This window comes from Canis lupus, chromosome 24, assembly GCF_011100685.1.
Source record: "Canis lupus familiaris isolate Mischka breed German Shepherd chromosome 24, alternate assembly UU_Cfam_GSD_1.0, whole genome shotgun sequence".
Lineage (NCBI taxonomy): Eukaryota > Metazoa > Chordata > Mammalia > Carnivora > Canidae > Canis > Canis lupus.
The window spans coordinates 26,220,231-26,237,242 of record NC_049245.1 but is presented as its reverse complement, the minus strand read 5'-3'; the positions used below and the strand labels follow the sequence as shown (position 1 = coordinate 26,237,242).

The 17,012-nt window shown below is 39.4% G+C and overlaps 1 protein-coding gene across 2 annotated transcripts in view; it reads left to right on the top strand.

Annotated features, from left to right (window-relative positions):
• SAMHD1 (SAM and HD domain containing deoxynucleoside triphosphate triphosphohydrolase 1) overlaps positions 1–17,012 on the top strand; it is a 56,139-nt gene that overhangs the window by 7,917 nt on the left and 31,210 nt on the right. For both annotated transcript variants that reach the window (XM_038572241.1, XM_038572240.1), the window contains exons 2-5: positions 2,775–2,841; positions 6,593–6,665; positions 14,804–14,964; positions 16,995–17,012. The exon at positions 16,995–17,012 is cut by the window's right edge and continues 98 nt beyond it. In XM_038572241.1, the coding sequence (XP_038428169.1) occupies positions 2,775–2,841; positions 6,593–6,665; positions 14,804–14,964; positions 16,995–17,012 (319 nt within the window). The remainder of the gene's footprint in view (positions 1–2,774; positions 2,842–6,592; positions 6,666–14,803; positions 14,965–16,994) is intronic.

Here is a 17,012-nt window from a genome sequence, read left to right as displayed (position 1 = left end):
GAGCAGAACACAAGAATAGATTATTGACAACCAGCCAGCAAACATAGAAAAAGACATTCAATCTCTGCAGTAATTTTTAAAATAATCAAATTTTTATTTAGATAGGAAAATATTTAAAGATCAACAATAGGAGAAATGGCTGATCCAGTAAAGTTGATGGAAGTGTCTATTGGCTCAATCATGGACAGTTTGTTAATTCTTTTTTACTTAGGAAATTTCATTTGTAGGAATTTACAGATAGAATTGTACAGGTGTCCAAAGAAACATATTCAAGATCAATCTTTCAACCGTTGGTTATAAATAGCAAGAAAGTATAGAAATAATCTATCCATTGATAATAGTTGTACCTAACAGTGAGAGCTAATATTAGCATTTACTTTGTGTGAAGTACTATTCTCTGCACTTCTCATACTTTGTCTTGTAAAATCTTCATAATTATCACATCGGTTTAGTATACTCATGTTAAGGCATACTTATTTGGATATAATTTCTTAGCTTAAGGATCAGAAAAAATTAATTAAATAGGGTTGCTGGGTGGCTCAGTCAGTTAAGCATGTGCCTTTGGCTTAAGTCATGATCTCACGTGGGGCTCCCTGCTCAGTGAGGAGACTGCTTCTCACTCTCCTGCTCTTTCTGTCAGATAAATAAATAAAATCTTTTTTTTTTAATTGGTTAAATATACTATGGTGCATCTATATTGTGGAATGTAAGACAGCCATTAAAAATGATGTAGTTTGGGCAGCGTGGGTGGCTCAGTGGTTTAGTGCTGCCTTCAGCCCAGGGCATGATTCTGGAAACCTGGGATCGAGTTTGGCTCCTGCATGGAGCCTGCTTATCCCTCTGCCTGTGTCTCTGCCTCTCTCTGTCTCTCTCTATGTCTCTCATGAGTAAATAAAATCTTTTAAAAAATTAAAAATAAATTTAAAAAATGATGTAGTTTAATAAAATTGACAAAAGTGATATCTTGGGTGTGAAAAATAAATTATAAACAATATAATTCCATTTGTCTAAAATTACATAATAGCATAACTCAGTATCTATTAAAAATGTCAAGTGTACTAGTATTTTTTTATTTTATTTTATTATTATTTTTAAATTATTTTTTATTTTTTTATTTTTTTAAGTTTAAAAATTAAAAAAAAATTTTTGTTTTAAGTAGGCTCCATTTCCATCATGGAACCCACCCAACATGATCTTGAATTCACAACCCCAAGATCAAAACCCGAGCTGAGGGAAGCCTGGATGGCTCAGTGGTTTAGTGCTGCCTTCAGCCCAGGGCCTGATCCTGGAGTTCCAGGATTGAGTCCCACCTCGGGCTCCCTGCGTGGAGCCTGCTTCTCCCTTTGCCTGTGTCTCTGCCTCTCTCTCTCTCTGTGTCACTCATGAATAAATAAATCTTTAAGAAAAAAAAAAAAGAGTCGTATGTTTTACTGAGTCAGCCAGGCACTTCAGGTATGTCTTAGAGTTTATTGAGAGTATTTTCAGAAAACTAGGTTAACACTAAAGTAAAAGTACAAAATGAAATTTACTGAACTTGAAATTGTTCTTTTTTTGTTTTTCTGTGAGTTTTAAGTAGGCTACTTGCCCAGCACATAGCCCATCACTGGGCTCGAACTCAGGACTATGAGATCAAGACCTGAGCCAAGATCAAGAGTCTGAAGCTCAACCTGCTGAGCCACCCAGGTGCCCCCAGGCTATGGCTTTGACTTGACTGTTCTAAGAACAATAGATTTATACTCCCCCCCCCCCCCCACCTCAAATCTCACCTGTTTTAGAAGGAAGTTGTTGATTTTGCAGCTTGGACTGCCTCGCAAATAATTTACTCCTATTTTATTAATTTTTTTTTAGGATTCTATTTATTTGACAGAGAGAGAGAGAGCACGCGAGCACAAGCAGGAGGAATGGCAGGCAGAGGGAGAGGGAGAAGCAGGCTCCTTGCTGAGCAGGAATTCCATAGTGGGGCTTGATCTCCCCAACTGAAAGCAGATGCTTCACTGATTGAGCCACCAAGTTGCCCCTAATCAAATAATTTTTTAAATTTCACTTGAGGGTCACCTGGGTAGCACAGTTCTTTAAGCAGCTGACTCTCAGCTTTAGCTCAGGTCTTGATCTCAGGGTTGTGGCATCATCGAGCCCTATGTCAGGCAGGCTCTGTGCTGAACATGGAGTCAGCTTGACTCTCTTTCTGCCCCTCCCCACTGCACACTTATTTGCACTCTCTCAAATAAATCTTAAAAATTTTTTTCACTTGATTTATCAAAAAAAAGCCTGTGAGTATAGTTATCTAATTAAAATGAAGACTTTCCAAGTGGCAGGGGTGCCTGGCTGGCTCAGTCTATAGAGTATGTGGCTTTTGAACCTGGGGTTTTGAGTTTGAGCCCCATGTTGGGAAAAAAGGACTTTCTATTTTTTTTTTAAAAGATTTATTTATTTATTCAGAGAGAGAGAGAGAGAGAGAGAGGCAGAGACACAGGCAGAGGAAGAAGCAGGCTCCATGCAGGAAGCCCGATTTGGGACTCGATTCCAGGTCTCCAGGATCACACCCCAGGCTGCAGGCGGCGCTAAACCGCTGCGCCACCAGGGCTGCCCAAAAAAGGACTTTCTAAGTGACAAATGAAAAAGTGCTACTTAGGTACTCAATGCCTGGTGTAGGTGGTTAGTAAATGTTGAGCTGAGTAAATTCTGGCGAATCCAAATTGAAAGAAATTAAAAAAGCATATGCTGTAAATATTGAAACCATTTTATCTTTTTTTTTTCTCCCTTTTCTTCTAAAGAAAATAAAATCACAGGTCTAACATTGCTCCACCTTAATGAGGCTGATCTTGAAAGACTTGGAATAAGGTAAGAATGATGAAATGCACCTTGTATCCAAGCATAGTTCTGACCTTGTTATTCACTTCAGAGGGACAAAGCCCATGATCACTGATATTAACTGTCTTCATTTTAAATCTGCAAAAGTCCTTAAAAACAGAATCCCCTACTTGCTGGTTAACACAGTTGTTTTTGTTTTTGCCATGCAAATCCTGTGTTTAATATTGCTAATGATTCTTCTTTTAAAAAATTTTGCTGACAAGCCTTCATGAAGTTTGTGGTGGCCAAGTTTTTACTCTCAGGTTCAGAATAATTGGATTATACACATCAAAAAATATATAAGAACTGTTAGAGAAATGTTGACAAGAAAAATCAAGGCTACCACCTTATTTTGTACATATTTCTAGATCTTCCTAAAGTCATCTCAAGACTGAAATGCATATTTGGTATTAGGTTTTTTTTTAAAGACACGATCCAAAGTATTTTGGTCCTTTTTTGATTGTATGATTTGAGACGAGTAATTTAACCCTTCAGTTTCTGCATCTGTCAAATGGAAAATAATAATGAGACAATGTACATGAAGTGATTAGCACATTGGCCCTTAATAAAGTTAGAAATTCCTATATAAGGCTGGAGGTTGTAAGGTCTAGGTTAGTGTGGATCCACTTTAAAGATCACGGTTGAGGTGCAAAAATTTAAATATTCCTTAAAATGGAGAGTTTGTATTTTTTGGGGGGGGGGTTGTGGTTTTTTTTATTTTTTTTTTTAAGATTTTATTTATTTATTCATGAGAGACAGAGAGAGAGAGGGAGAGAGAGAGAGGCAGAGACACAGGCAGAGGGAGATGCAGGCTCCATGCAGGAGCCTGATGTGGGACTTGATCCCGGGACTCCAGGATCATGCCTTGGGCCGAAGGCAGGCGCTAAACTACTGAGCCACCCAGGGATCCGCCCCCCCCCCCCTTTTTTTTTTTTGGTTTGTATTTTTTTAGAGAATTGGCAACAGTGGTGAAATAAGGTTTTTTCCTTCTGGAAGTCCACTTAGCTAAATGTTTTTGTGGTAACAGTAACCAAAGTATCAAAACAAAGGATTAGTACTTCATGTACTATTGTTTAGTAGTTGATAATAGAAGCAAATTGTGAGGAAAAAAAATCACCTTTAAGACATTTACTTGAGTTTTAGTAAATGTTCTTTAGATCAGAATCTTCAAGACCTTACCTTGCCTCTTTCATAATCACATTTCAGCCCTCTTAGTCCCCTCAAAATTCCCCTTACTACTTATTTCTTAGGTTTAATAGTTGCTTACTATTTTTTTTTTTTTAATTTATTTATGATAGTCACAGAGAGAGAGAGAGAGGCAGAGACACAGGCAGAGGGAGAAGCAGGCTCCATGCACCGGGAGCCTGATGTGGGATTCGATCCCGGGTCTCCAGGATCGCACCCCGGGCCAAAGGCAGGCGCCAAACCGCTGCGCCACCCAGGGATCCCTAGTTGCTTACTATTTTAATTGAATTTGTTCCAGTAGAGCTTGCTTTCAAAGAGAACCATTTACTTTGTGGACTCAAATACTACTGATTTATTCAACAAATAATTATGGAGGGCCCACTGTGTGTGAGAAATTTTTCTAGGAACTTGGGAGACATGAGTGAACAAAATAGAATTTCATACGAATATTATGTGGCATACCTTGTACCCATCTTATAACTCTGAGGTGGATTCTGCAGGACTTTTCAAGGCTGTGTTTTCTTATACAGAAGCCACTAGCTACATGTTTAAATTAATTAAAATTAAAGTTTCCATTCCTCTCTTAGCCATATTCCACTTATGGCTAGCGGCTACCATGTTGGATAGGGCAGATATAGAACATTTCCATTATGGCAAAATTCTGACTGGAGCTGCCTTTGGAGATCCCATTGAGATCAAAGTTGTTAACAGTAGTACAAATGTAACCAAGTTATTAATATAGCCTTGTGCTGTTTTCCTCTCCTTTCCTGTTTTACCTTTCCTAGGATTTATATCCTAAAATAAATGACCTATATGTAATCTCTTGTCCTAGATTCTGCTTTCTAGGGAAAATGCAATTTAGACAAAGTACTTAAATTTTCTCAAGTTTATAATCAACTGTTGATTTAAAAGAGTTTTCTAAGAAATAAGAAATATTGGTACATTAAATGTACATATCAGTTGTGAGAAATTTTCGATTTCAGAAATGATGAAATACAGAAATAAAATCTTACTGTAGTCTAACAATGACCTATGACTACTTTATTTATTTATTCATGAGAGACACAGAGAAAGGCAGAGACATAGGCAGAGGGAGAAGCAGGCCTCATGCAGGGAGCCTAATGCAGGACTTGATCCTGGACCCCGGGATCATGCCCTGAGACAAAGGCAGACACTCAACCGCCAAGCCATCCAGATGTCCCGAACCAGTTCTGATTTCTTCTCTCTTTTTTTTTTTTTTTTTTTAAGATTTTTATTTATTTATTTGAGGGAGAGTGGGTTAGAGGAATCACAGAGTTAGAGGAAGAAGCAGACCCACCACTGATCAGGGAGCTGGATGCAGGGCTCGATCCCAGGACCCTGAGATCACGACGCAAGACAAAAGCAGACACTCAATGGACTGAGCCACCCAGGCGCCCCCAGTTCTGATTTCAAAGTCCTTTCTTATTCTTACTGTGCTCTACTTCAGAGTGCTACCTTGAGTCATGCAAATTCAGGGTTGTGAGGGAAGATGACAACTTCAGTTAGGTTAACGTAGGTTTGTTAAGGAGGGCATGTAATGTAGTAAGCACTGGGTGTTATATGCTGTGGATGAGTAACTGAACTCTACAGCTAAAGCTAATGATACACTATATGTTAACTAATTGAGTTTAAATGTAGTAAGTTAAACTTTTTAAAAAAACATTTATTTACTTATTATTTATGATAGACATAGAGAGAGAGAGAGAGACAGAGAGGCAGAGACACAGGAGGAGGGAGAAGCAGGCTCCATGCCAGGAGCCTGACGCAGGACTCGATCCCGGGACTCCAGGATCACGCCCTGGGCCAAAGGCAGGTGCTATACCGCTGAGCCACCCAGGGATCCCCCCCCCCCAAAAAAAAAAACTTAAGTATCAATTGAGCATTCAGGGGGATCCTGGAGTTCCAGGATCGAGTCCCGCATCGGGCTCCCTGCATGGAGCCTGCTTCTTCCTCTGCCTGTGTCTCTGCCTCTCTCTCTGTGTGTCTCTCATGAATAAATAAATAAAATCTTTTTAAAAAAAATTTGAGCATTCAGTAGAGACATAGGAGATGTTGAAGTCTGAGTTACCACGGAAAGAGGACCAAGCCTGGGGAAGAGTTCTTAGCAGGGGTATGTGTTTGAATTATTTCTTTCTTTCTTTCTTTCTTTCTTTCTTTCTTTCTTTCTTTCTTTCTTTCTTTCTTTCTTTCTTTCTTTCTATTTATTTATTTAAAAGATTTTATTTATTCATTCATGATAGAGAGAGAGAGAGAGAGGCAGAGAGAGGCAGAGACAGAGACAGAGGCAGAGGGAGAAGCAGGCTCCATTCAGGGAGCCTGACGTGGGACTCGATCCTGGGACTCCAGGATCATGCCCTGGGCCGAAGGCAGGCACCCATACCGCCAAGCCACCCAGGCTTCCCCTAATTTTTCCTTTTAATCTGACTTCCTATTATGTTAGTGTAGATAATTTAGCGTTGATTATATACTATTATATACTCTAGGGATTATTATTAAGCAAATAATGATAGATTTGCTTATCCTATTATAATTTTAGTACCTTGGGTGACAGAAAGAAGCTCCAAGCTTGTATCCAACAACTGAGTGAAATTCATGTTGATGCAATGAAGGTAAGAGGAATAGAGTTTATCATGTTTTTTTAAATTTATCATGCTTTTTTTATATAAAGTTCTATAACTTAGAATGAACACATGTAGAATGCATTTTATTTATTATTTTAAAATATTATTTTTAGAGAGAGCACATGTGTGTGCATGCAAGCTGTGGGGAGGGGCAGATGGGAAGAGTAAATCTCAAGCAGACTCCCTGCTGAGGGCAGAGTCAGGCACAAGGGTCTATCCCAGGACCCTTATATCACGACCCTAGCCAAAATCAAGAGTTAAATGCTCAACTGACTGAGCCACCTAGATGCCCCTGTAGAATTCATATTAAAAGGGGAAAAAAATTTTCATTTTAAAAAGAATGGAAGGAAGTCTACTTCTCTGATTGATTTTGATGCTTCTAAACTGCATTTTCTTTTTTTTCTTTTTATTATTATTATTTAAGATTTTACTTATTTCAGAGAGAGCATGAGCCAAGGTGGAGGAGAGGAGCAGAGGGAGAGGGAGGAGCCAACTCCCCGATAAGCAGGGAGCCCCCCAATGCGGGGCTGGATCCCAGGACCTTGGGATCATGACCCAAGCTGAAGGGAGATGCTTAATTAACCTACTTAGCCACCCAGGCACACCACAAACTGCATTTTCTAAATTTTTTATTTATTTTTATTTTTTATTATTTTTTAAAGATTTTATTTATTCATGGGAGACACAGAGAGAGAGAGAGAGAGAGAGGCAGACACAGGCAGAGGGAGAAGCAGGCTCCACGCAGGGAGCCCGACGTGTGACTTGATCCCGGGTCTTCAAGATCACGCCCTGGGCTGAAGGCGGCGCTAAACCGCTGAGCAATCCGGGCTGCCCTCTAAATTTTTTATTAAAGATTTTATTTATTTATTCATGAAAGAGAGAGAGCGAGAGAGGCAAAGACACAGGCAGAGGAAGAAGCAGGCTCCATGCAGGGAGCCTGATGCAGAACTCAATCCTGGGACTCCAGGATCACGCCCTGGGCCGAAGGCAGGCACTAAACTGCTGAGCCACCCAGGGATTCCTGCATTTTCTAAATTAAGCACAGAATACTTAAATCAAAAGAAAAATTAAAATATATTAAGCATTATAGAAAAGTACAAGTAGAATACTACCCAGCTTGTTAAATCTTAACATTTGGCCTAATTTCTTTAGATCTGTTGTTTGTTTGTTTATTTTTAAGACAGTTTATTTATTTATTCATGAGAGACACAGAGGCAGAGACACAGGCAGAGGGAGAAGCAGGCTCCATGCAGGAAGCCCGACGTGGGACCCGATCCCGGGTCTCCAGGATCACACGCTGGCTGCAGACGGCGCTAAACCGCTGTGCCACCGGGGCTGCCCTGAAAAAATATTTTTTTTTAAGAGCTTATATTAAGTAATGTCTACCTCCAAGGTAGGGCTCAGACTTACAACCCCGAGATCAAAAAGTAACATGCTTGGGGTTTGTGGGTGGCTTAGTCGACTAAGCATCTGACTCATGATTTCAAAGATTTTTATTTATTTATTCATGAGAGACACACAGAGAGAGAGGCAGAGACACAGGCAGAGGGAGAAGGCAGGCTCCACACAGGGAGCCCGTTGTGGGACTCGATCCCGGGACTCCAGGATCACACCCTGGGCCGAAGGCATGCGCTAAACTGCTGAACCATCTAAGTGTCCCTGACTCATGATTTCAGTTCAGGTCATATTCTCAGGGTGGTGCGATTGAGCTCCACTGCTGGGTGTGGAGCCTGCCTAAAATTTTCTCTCTCCCTCTATTCCCCCTGCCCCCACCTCCACACTTGCATATGCTCGAGTATGCACACATACACTCTCTCTCTCTCTCTCAAAAGAAAGTCGCATGCCCTACTGACTCAGTCAGCCAGGTGCGGCCCCCTTTAATTATTTATTTAGGTTTAATTTATTTATTTGAGAAAGGGTAGGGGAGAGAGCACATGAGCTGGAGGGAGAGGGAAAGAGAATCTAAAGCAGACTGCTCTGAGCATAGAGCCTGAGACAGCTTGATCCCATTCCTATGAGATCATGACCTAAGCTGATACCAAGAGTCAGCTGCTCAACTGACTGAACCACCCAGGTGCCCCCCCTACCTTATTTTTTTAAGATTTTGTTTTTAAGTAATCTCTACACCCAAAATGGGGCTCAAATTAAAGAATTCCAAGATCAAGAGTTACATGCTCCACCAACAGAGCCAGCTAGGTGCCCTATGTTTTAAAATATTTAATGAATGTGTTTGGTTCAGTCCTACAATAATTTTTTTTTATAGACCAAGTAGTGGTTCTTACAGCAAGTATTTTATTTGAAAACTAATCATATTTTAGCCCTTTCTGAAAGTTTCCTAATGTTAAAATGCCTCATTCTTTTCATGAAGAATTAAATGGAATGATCATTTATTTAAGATGATCTTTAACAATTTTGTCCTATAGTTAGAAGAAAGTTGCTATCCTGTAATCTATTTTGTCCTTCATGAAAAGGGCAGCATTGAGTGTTCTTCCCATTTTCACAATTAAAATTTACAACAAAATATTTTTTTTAAAGATTTTATTTATTTGTTTGAGACAGAGAGAGAGAGAGGGAGAAGCGGGCTCCATGTAGGGAGCTGATGTGGGACTCGATCCTGGGTCTCCAGGATCAGGCCCTGGGCTGAAGGCGGCGCTAAACCCCTGAGCCACCCGGGCTGCCCACAACAAAATATTTTTGAGATGATATTCAAGACAATCAGCAGTTTCATTTGCTCACTTTTATTCTTTCTGTTTTTCATCAGAAACAGAAAATTGTCTAACTACATGTATGTAAGAGTTATAATTTACAGTTTTTGAGAATAGATTTTAAAGTTACTAAGTACTTTAGTCAGTGAGTCACAGTATAGAAATGAAATTGATAGCTTAGATGATTTTAGTTTCAGCAGCTGTACAGCTGAATGAATGATTGTACCTACTCTAATTTGGTATCCAGCTTTTATTTTCTTTTTGTTGTTTTTTTTTTAAGTATTTATTCATGAGAGACAAGCAGAGACATAGACAGAGGGAGAAGCAGGCTCCCTTTAGGGAGCCTGATGCAGAACTCTATCCCAGGACTCTGGGATCATGACCTGAGCCAAAGGCAGATGCTCAACCACTGAGCCACCCAGGTGTTCCTGTTCTTTTCTTTTAAAGAACAGCTTTAGGGATCCCTGGGTCGCTCAGCGGTTTAGCGCCTGCCTTTGGCCCAGGGTGCGATCCTGGAGTCCCGGGATCGAGTCCCACGTCAGGCTCCCTGCATGGAGCCTGCTTCACCCTCTGCCTGTGTCTCTGCCTCTCTCCCTCTCTGTGTCTTTCATGAATAAATAAATTAAAAATTTTAAAAATAAAATAAAAAAGAACAGCTTTAGTGAGATATAATTCACATAGCTCACAATTCAGTCATTTGAAGTCTACAAGTTGGGGCTCCTGGGTGGCTCAGTCAGTAGAACATGAAGCTCTTGATCTTAGGGTCATGAGTTTGAGCCCCACATTGGGCATAGAGATTACATTAAAAAAAAAAAGATTAAAAAAAAAAAAAAAGATTATGTATTCTGGATATAAGCCCCATGTCAGATATATGATATTCAAATATTTTCTCCCATTCTCTGGATCATCTTTACTTTCTTAGAGGTGCTGTTCTTTACAGCACAAAAGCTTTTCATTTTGATGTAGTCCAGTTTATTTTTTGTTCTTTTTGCCTCTCGTGCTTTCATCATATCTAATAAACCATTGCTTGCCTAACCCAAGGTCACAACCTTTCATTCTTGATTGTTTTCTTCATGCTAAATTTAGTTGGCCTCTGAAGCTTAGAATTGTGTAACAGTAGGACGAATTAGTGTTCAACCTAACAGGTGCTAATTTGTCCAATGAATCTCGAGTGAAATGCCTTCTTAATGTACTCCTTAATGTACCATCTCTTAATATGTATTATAGAATTACCAGCTCTATTTTTCCCTAGTGGTTCTCTCTCTTCAGGGTAGAACTGACCACTCCTTTTTGTTTCTTATTCTGCATTCTCTTTCGCCACTACTCTGGACATATATTCTGTTACCTCCTGCAGAACGCAGGAATGATACCTTATTCATCTCATCCTCCATGTTTTGTGTATATAGGAGACACTTTGTAGACAATAGGATTGTTTAATCCTTCTTGGCTAGTAACACAATAGAGAATCATATAATCTTGTTTTAATTTAATTTAATTTTTTTTATTTAGTTTTTTTTTTTTTTTAATTTTTATTTATTTACGATAGTCACACACAGAGAGAGAGAGAGAGAGGCAGAGACACAGGCAGAGGGAGAAGCAGGCTCCATGCACCGGGAGCCCGACGTGGGATTCGATCCCGGGTCTCCAGGATCGCGCCCTGGGCCAAAGGCAGGCGCCAAACCGCTGCGCCACCCAGGGATCCCTTTTATTTAGTTTTTAAAAAATGTTATTTATTTATTTATTCATGAGAGACTTATAGAGAGGGAGGCAGAGACACAGGCAGAGGGAGAAGCAGGCTCCATGCAGGGAGCCTGATGTAGGACTCGATCCCTGATCGCGGAATCACGCCCTGAGCTGAAGGCAGACGTCCAACTGCTGAGCCACCCAGGCGTCCCAGAGAATCATATAATCTTTAAAAGTGACAAGTATAAGGAGTAGTTTATATTAAATAATGGAAGAATAAAAACAACAGATTATAAATATTGATTGAGACACTTTAATATATTCACAATCATTAAGAGTTGGGAAGGAAATATGAAATAATATACCTTGAATTACCAACAGCTAGTTGCCCTACATCAGGGGAATGATTTAAAAATGTTAGTTCTGGGCACTTTGGTGGCTCAGTCCATTAAGTGCCTGCTTTCGGCTCAGGTCATGATCCCAGGGTCCTGGGATTGAGCCCTCCATTGGACTCCCTCTCCCTCTACCTGCCACTCCCCCTGATTGTGCACTCGTGTGTGCTCTCTCTTTCTCTCTCTCTCTGTCAAAAAAAAAAAAAAAAAAAAAAAAGTTCATCATGAGGCACCTAGGTGGCTCAGCCAGTTAAGTGTCCAACTCTCGATTTTAGCTCAGGTCATGATCTCTGGATCATGAGATTGAGCTCCCTGTGGGTTTCATACTCAGCAGCGTAGAGTCTGGTTGAGATCATCTCTGTCCCTCTGCCCCACTTACTCTCATGCACGCATTTGCACAAGAACTCTCTGTCTGTCAAATAAATTAAAAAATCGTTTTTTTTGTTAAAGATTTTATTTATATATTTGACAGAGAGGGGGGTACAAACAGAGGGACCTGGAGTGGGAAAGGGAGAAGTAGATAACCTGCTGAGCAGGGAGTCTGATGCGGGGCTCTATGCCAGGACTCTGAGATCGGGTTGTGAGTCGAAGGCAGTTGCTTAACCGACTGAGCCACTCAGGCACTCCTTAATAAAAAAAAAGAATCTTAAAAAAAAAAGTTTATCAATGAAATGGAACCGTTATAAGGATAATTATTGAGGTGTCTGGCTCAGTCTATCAGTGTGGAGAGCATGCAACTCTTTTTTTCTTAGCATGCAATTCTTGATCTCAGGTTGTGAGATCAAGCTCCATGTTGGGCGAGCTTACTTTAAAAAAAAAAAAAAAAGATAGAGCACCTGGGTGGCTCAGTCAGTTTAGCCTCCAGCTCTTGATTTCAGTTCAGGCGGTGATCTCCAGGTTGTGGGATCAAGCCCCTTGTTGGGCTTAGGCTCAGCATGGAGTCTGTTTGAGTTTCTCTCTTTCCCTCTGCCCCTCCCCCTGCTCTTGTTCATACGCTTGCATGCTCTCTGTCTAAAATAAATCTTTTTCTTCTAAATGGATAATTATTAAGATTTGCAAAATATAAAAGTGCTCATGATGCATTTTGACATGAAAAGTATGTATATTATGATACTATGCTAAAATGATTTTCATTGAGTTCTTGATTTTTTTTGTTTTTATTTTTTAAAAAAATTTTATCCATTTGAGAGAGAAAGAGAAAGAGTGCATGGGGGAAGGAGTGGAGGGAGAGAGGGGGAAGGAGAGAGAATCTCAAGCTGAGTATGTGGAACCCTGCACAGAGCTCGATCTCACAACCCTGAGATCATGACCTGAGCCGAAACCAAGAGCTGGTTGCTTAACCAACGGAGCCACCCAGGTGCCCCTCTTTTTTTTTTTTAATAAAGCTACTTAAATGTTCTTTGTTTTAACCAGTTATTACACCTGAAAAATTGACAGTGAAGACTTTTAGACCCTTAAATGGACTAAAAATAGATTATAGAATTTTTTTTATAACTTTTAATAATGAAATAGATTCTAGGGACACCTGGGTGGCTCAGTTAAACCTATGCCTTCAGCTCAGGTTATGATCTAAGGTCCTGGGATTGAGCCCATGTTCCTGGCTCAGCAGTGAATCTGCTTCTTTCTCTCCCTCTGCTACTCCTCCTGCTTCTGCTCTTTCTCAAATAAATAAAATATTTTTAAAAAATAGATTCTCTTATGGAACTGGAGGGTATTATGCTGAGTGAAATAAGTCAATCGGAGAAAGACAAACATTATATGTTCTCATTCATTTGGGGAATCTAAATAATAGTGAAAAGGAATAGAAGGGAAGGGAGAAGAAATGGGTAGGAAATATCAGAAAGGGAGACAGAACATAAAGACTCCTAACTCTGGGAAACGAACTAGGGGTGGTGGAAGGGGAGGAGGGCGGGGGGTGGGGGTGAATGGGTGACGGGCACTGAGGGGGGCACTTGACGGGATGAACACTGGGTGTTATTCTGTATGTTGGCAAATTGAACACCAATAAAAAATAAATTTATTATTAAAAAAAATAGATTCTTTTAAAAAAATAGATTCTCTTTGTGGTGGTTACATTAATCTTATATATAAGGGGAAAGGAAAAGACCAATATATGATTTTCTTTTATTTTTCTTTTACTTTTTTTTTTTTGGAAGATTTATTTATTTGAGAGAGAGAGAGAGCATGTGTGAGAGAGCACAAGTGGTGTAGAGGGAGGAGCAGGCTGCCCATTGAGGCAGGAGCCCGATGCAGGGTTCGAACCCAGGACACAGGACAGGGATCATGACCTGAATTGATTTTTTTTTTTAATTTATTCACAGAGATAGAGAAAGAGAGGCAGAGACACAGGTAGAGGGAGAAGCAGGCATCATACAGAGAGCCTGATGTGGGACTCGATCCAGGGTCTCCAGGATCACGCCCTGGACTGCAGGCGGTGCTAAACCGCTGCGCCACCAGGGCTGCCCTCATGACCTGAATTGAAGGCAGCCACTTAACCAACTGAGCCACCCAAGCACCACTTACTTTATTTTTTTTTAAGATTTTATTTTATTTTATTTTAAGATTTTATTTATTTATTCATGAGAGAGAGAGAGAGAGGCAGAGACACAGGCAGAGGGAGAAGCAGCCTCCGTGCAGACAGCCTGACGTGGGACTCGATCCCGGGTCTCCAGGATCACGCCCTGGGCTGCAGGCGGCGCTAAACCACTGTGCCACTGGGGCTGCCTAGTATGGCTTTTAAGATGTTTTTTTTTTTTTAAGATTTTATTTTTTTAGCCTGCGGTAAAAAAAAAATATATATATATATATTTTTTTTAAATTAATTAATTTATTTATTTATTCATGAGAGACAGAGAGAGAGAGAGAGAGAGGCAGAGACATAGGCAGAGGGAGAAGCAGGCTTCCAGCAGGGAGCCTGGTATGGGATTCGATCCCAGGACCCTGGGATCACTCCCTGAGACGAAGGCAACGCTTAACCACTGAGCCACCCAGGCATCCCTGGCTTTTATAATCTAAAGGAGTATGTTAAATAACATACTTGTATTTAAGTTGAATACAAGACTAATTTATCAAAGGCTAATCAAATCATAATAAAATGATTGGAATTCTTATCATTCTATTCTTAGCATCCATTAAGAAGAAGTAAAATATACCCAGATCCAACATACTTGATCTATCTGATAGTAAGGTAATATTATATTAATATCTTGTTATTTCCCATAGTCGTGTTCTTACCTGAGAACAATTGAATAGCTTTGACTGTGCACTGTAGATAGGAATGACTGTACAAAAATTTTAGATGGAGTTACATATTGTTACTGATACCAATTTAAACATAATTTTCTAGGTAATTAATGATCCTATCCATGGCCACATTGAACTCCACCCTCTCCTCATCCGAATCATCGACACACCTCAATTTCAGCGGCTTCGATATATCAAACAGTTGGGAGGCAGTTACTACATTTTTCCAGGTGCTTCGCACAATCGATTTGAGCACAGTCTAGGGTAAGAAGTCCATTGATGGGGAATTTACAGTTATTAAATACCTTCTTTATCTTATGAAATGACTGTCTCATCTTACCTTTTAGAGTATTTGACAAAATGGTAATAATATCCATATTTTGTTGATGAGAAAACTGAGGTTTTGATTTACCTTGATATATTTTATTTATTTTATATATTCTTATAAGCCAATTCAGATCCTTCCTGGAAAGATAATCAAAGTGTCTATTGACAGGTAATTTGGATGATGTATTTGTGTTTAAGTACTTCAAACCTAACATGTTTGGTTACTGGTATAACTAATTTTGTAAGTTTGATTATTTAGTTTTCCTGTTTAGTCTTGTACAGAAGTGCCATTTGAAACCAGATGGTTTTATTCACCTATCAGGAAATTTGTAGATCAGAAAAATATTCACAAGCCTTAGAGAAGGTGGCACCTCTGTTACATACAACCAAGTTGAGAATTTGGTCTGCTTTTCCGTTATAAAATTTGGAGCTAGTAGAACATGGGCTGGGTAGAACTGGACAGTTTTCTAGGTTTTGTGAAATACTTATACTGTTTTACTTTGTTTTGAAGTGTTTTTTGGTTTCTATGGGGCTTTTTTTGGAAGCGTTTTTAATAGCCAGAATACAAGTGTCTACTCAAATGTGCATTCATTCATCAACACATTTATTGAATACTTATGAGGCTTTACCAAACCAACAGGGTAGCAATTGTCTCTAACTTCCTGGAGTTCAGAGCTAAATGGGAAAAGAAAGATATTGTATTCATTCAGGAATTACTTTCAGGGAATATGCTAAAAGTGCATTTAACATTTGTCAGGCACTTTATCTTCAATCTATGTTGTAAACGTTACAAAGCCAGAAGTCTTGCTTCTTTGAAAAATACTTGTAGTAAAATACATAGAATATAAAACTTACCATCTTAAAACCATTTTTATTTTTTATTTTTTAAAAAACATTTTTTAAAAAAGATTTTAGTTATTTATTCATGAGAGACACACAGAGGGAGGCAGAGACCTAGGCAGAGGGAGAAACAGGCTCCCTGCGGGGAATGTGATGCAGGATTCCATCCCAAGACCTGGGATCATGCCCTGAGCCAAACGCAGATGCTCAGTCACTGCATGTATGTTCAATAGTGTTAAATATATCCATATTATTGTGCAACCAAACTCTAGAACATTTTCATCTTGCAAAACTAAAATCTATACCCATTAAATAACAGTTCCCCATTCTCCTCTCCCTCTAGCTTCTGGTCATCACCATTCTATGTTCTGTTTCTATGAATTTAACTACTCTAGGTACCTCATATAAGTAATATCTTACAGTATTTCTCTTTTTGGACTGGTTCAATTCACTTGGCATAATTTTCCCAAAGTTCATCTATGTTGGAGCATATGTGAGAATGTCCTTTTTTAAGACTAGATATTATTCAATTATATGTTTATACCACATTTTGTTTATTCCTTTATTCATGAGTGGACACTTGGGTTGCTTCCACCTCTGGCTATTGTGAATAGTGTTGCTACGATTCATATATTTCCCTGAGACTCTGCTTTCAGTGTTTTGGGTACATACCCACAGGGCACTGCGGGCTTGTATGGTAATTCTATTTTTAATTTTTTGAGGAAACGTATTGTTTTTCATAGTGGCTGCACAAGTTTATATTCCCAACAACAGTATGTAAGGGGTCTAGTTTCTCTACATCCAAGCCAAAATTTGTTACTTTGTTTATTGGGTTTTGTTTTGTTTCATAATAACCTTTCTAATGAGTGTAAGGGTGGTATTTCATTGCGGTTTTAATGTTGCATTTCCCTAATGATTCCTGGTTGTGAGCCAAGAGGTCCTACTTTGGGGATTCTGTTTGTATGTTTGGGCCTGTAGTAGTAGTTCTGAAACAGACTACTCTTTAACTTTTTGTAGAGATATATGAGAACATTTAAGAAACATATTAAAGTTCTTTAGGTCCAGAAGTATCATCTTTCAAAAGGAAGAGTGACTTTATGTTATTTTTTGTTTTGTTTACTCTGCAGTGTAGGGTATCTAGCAGG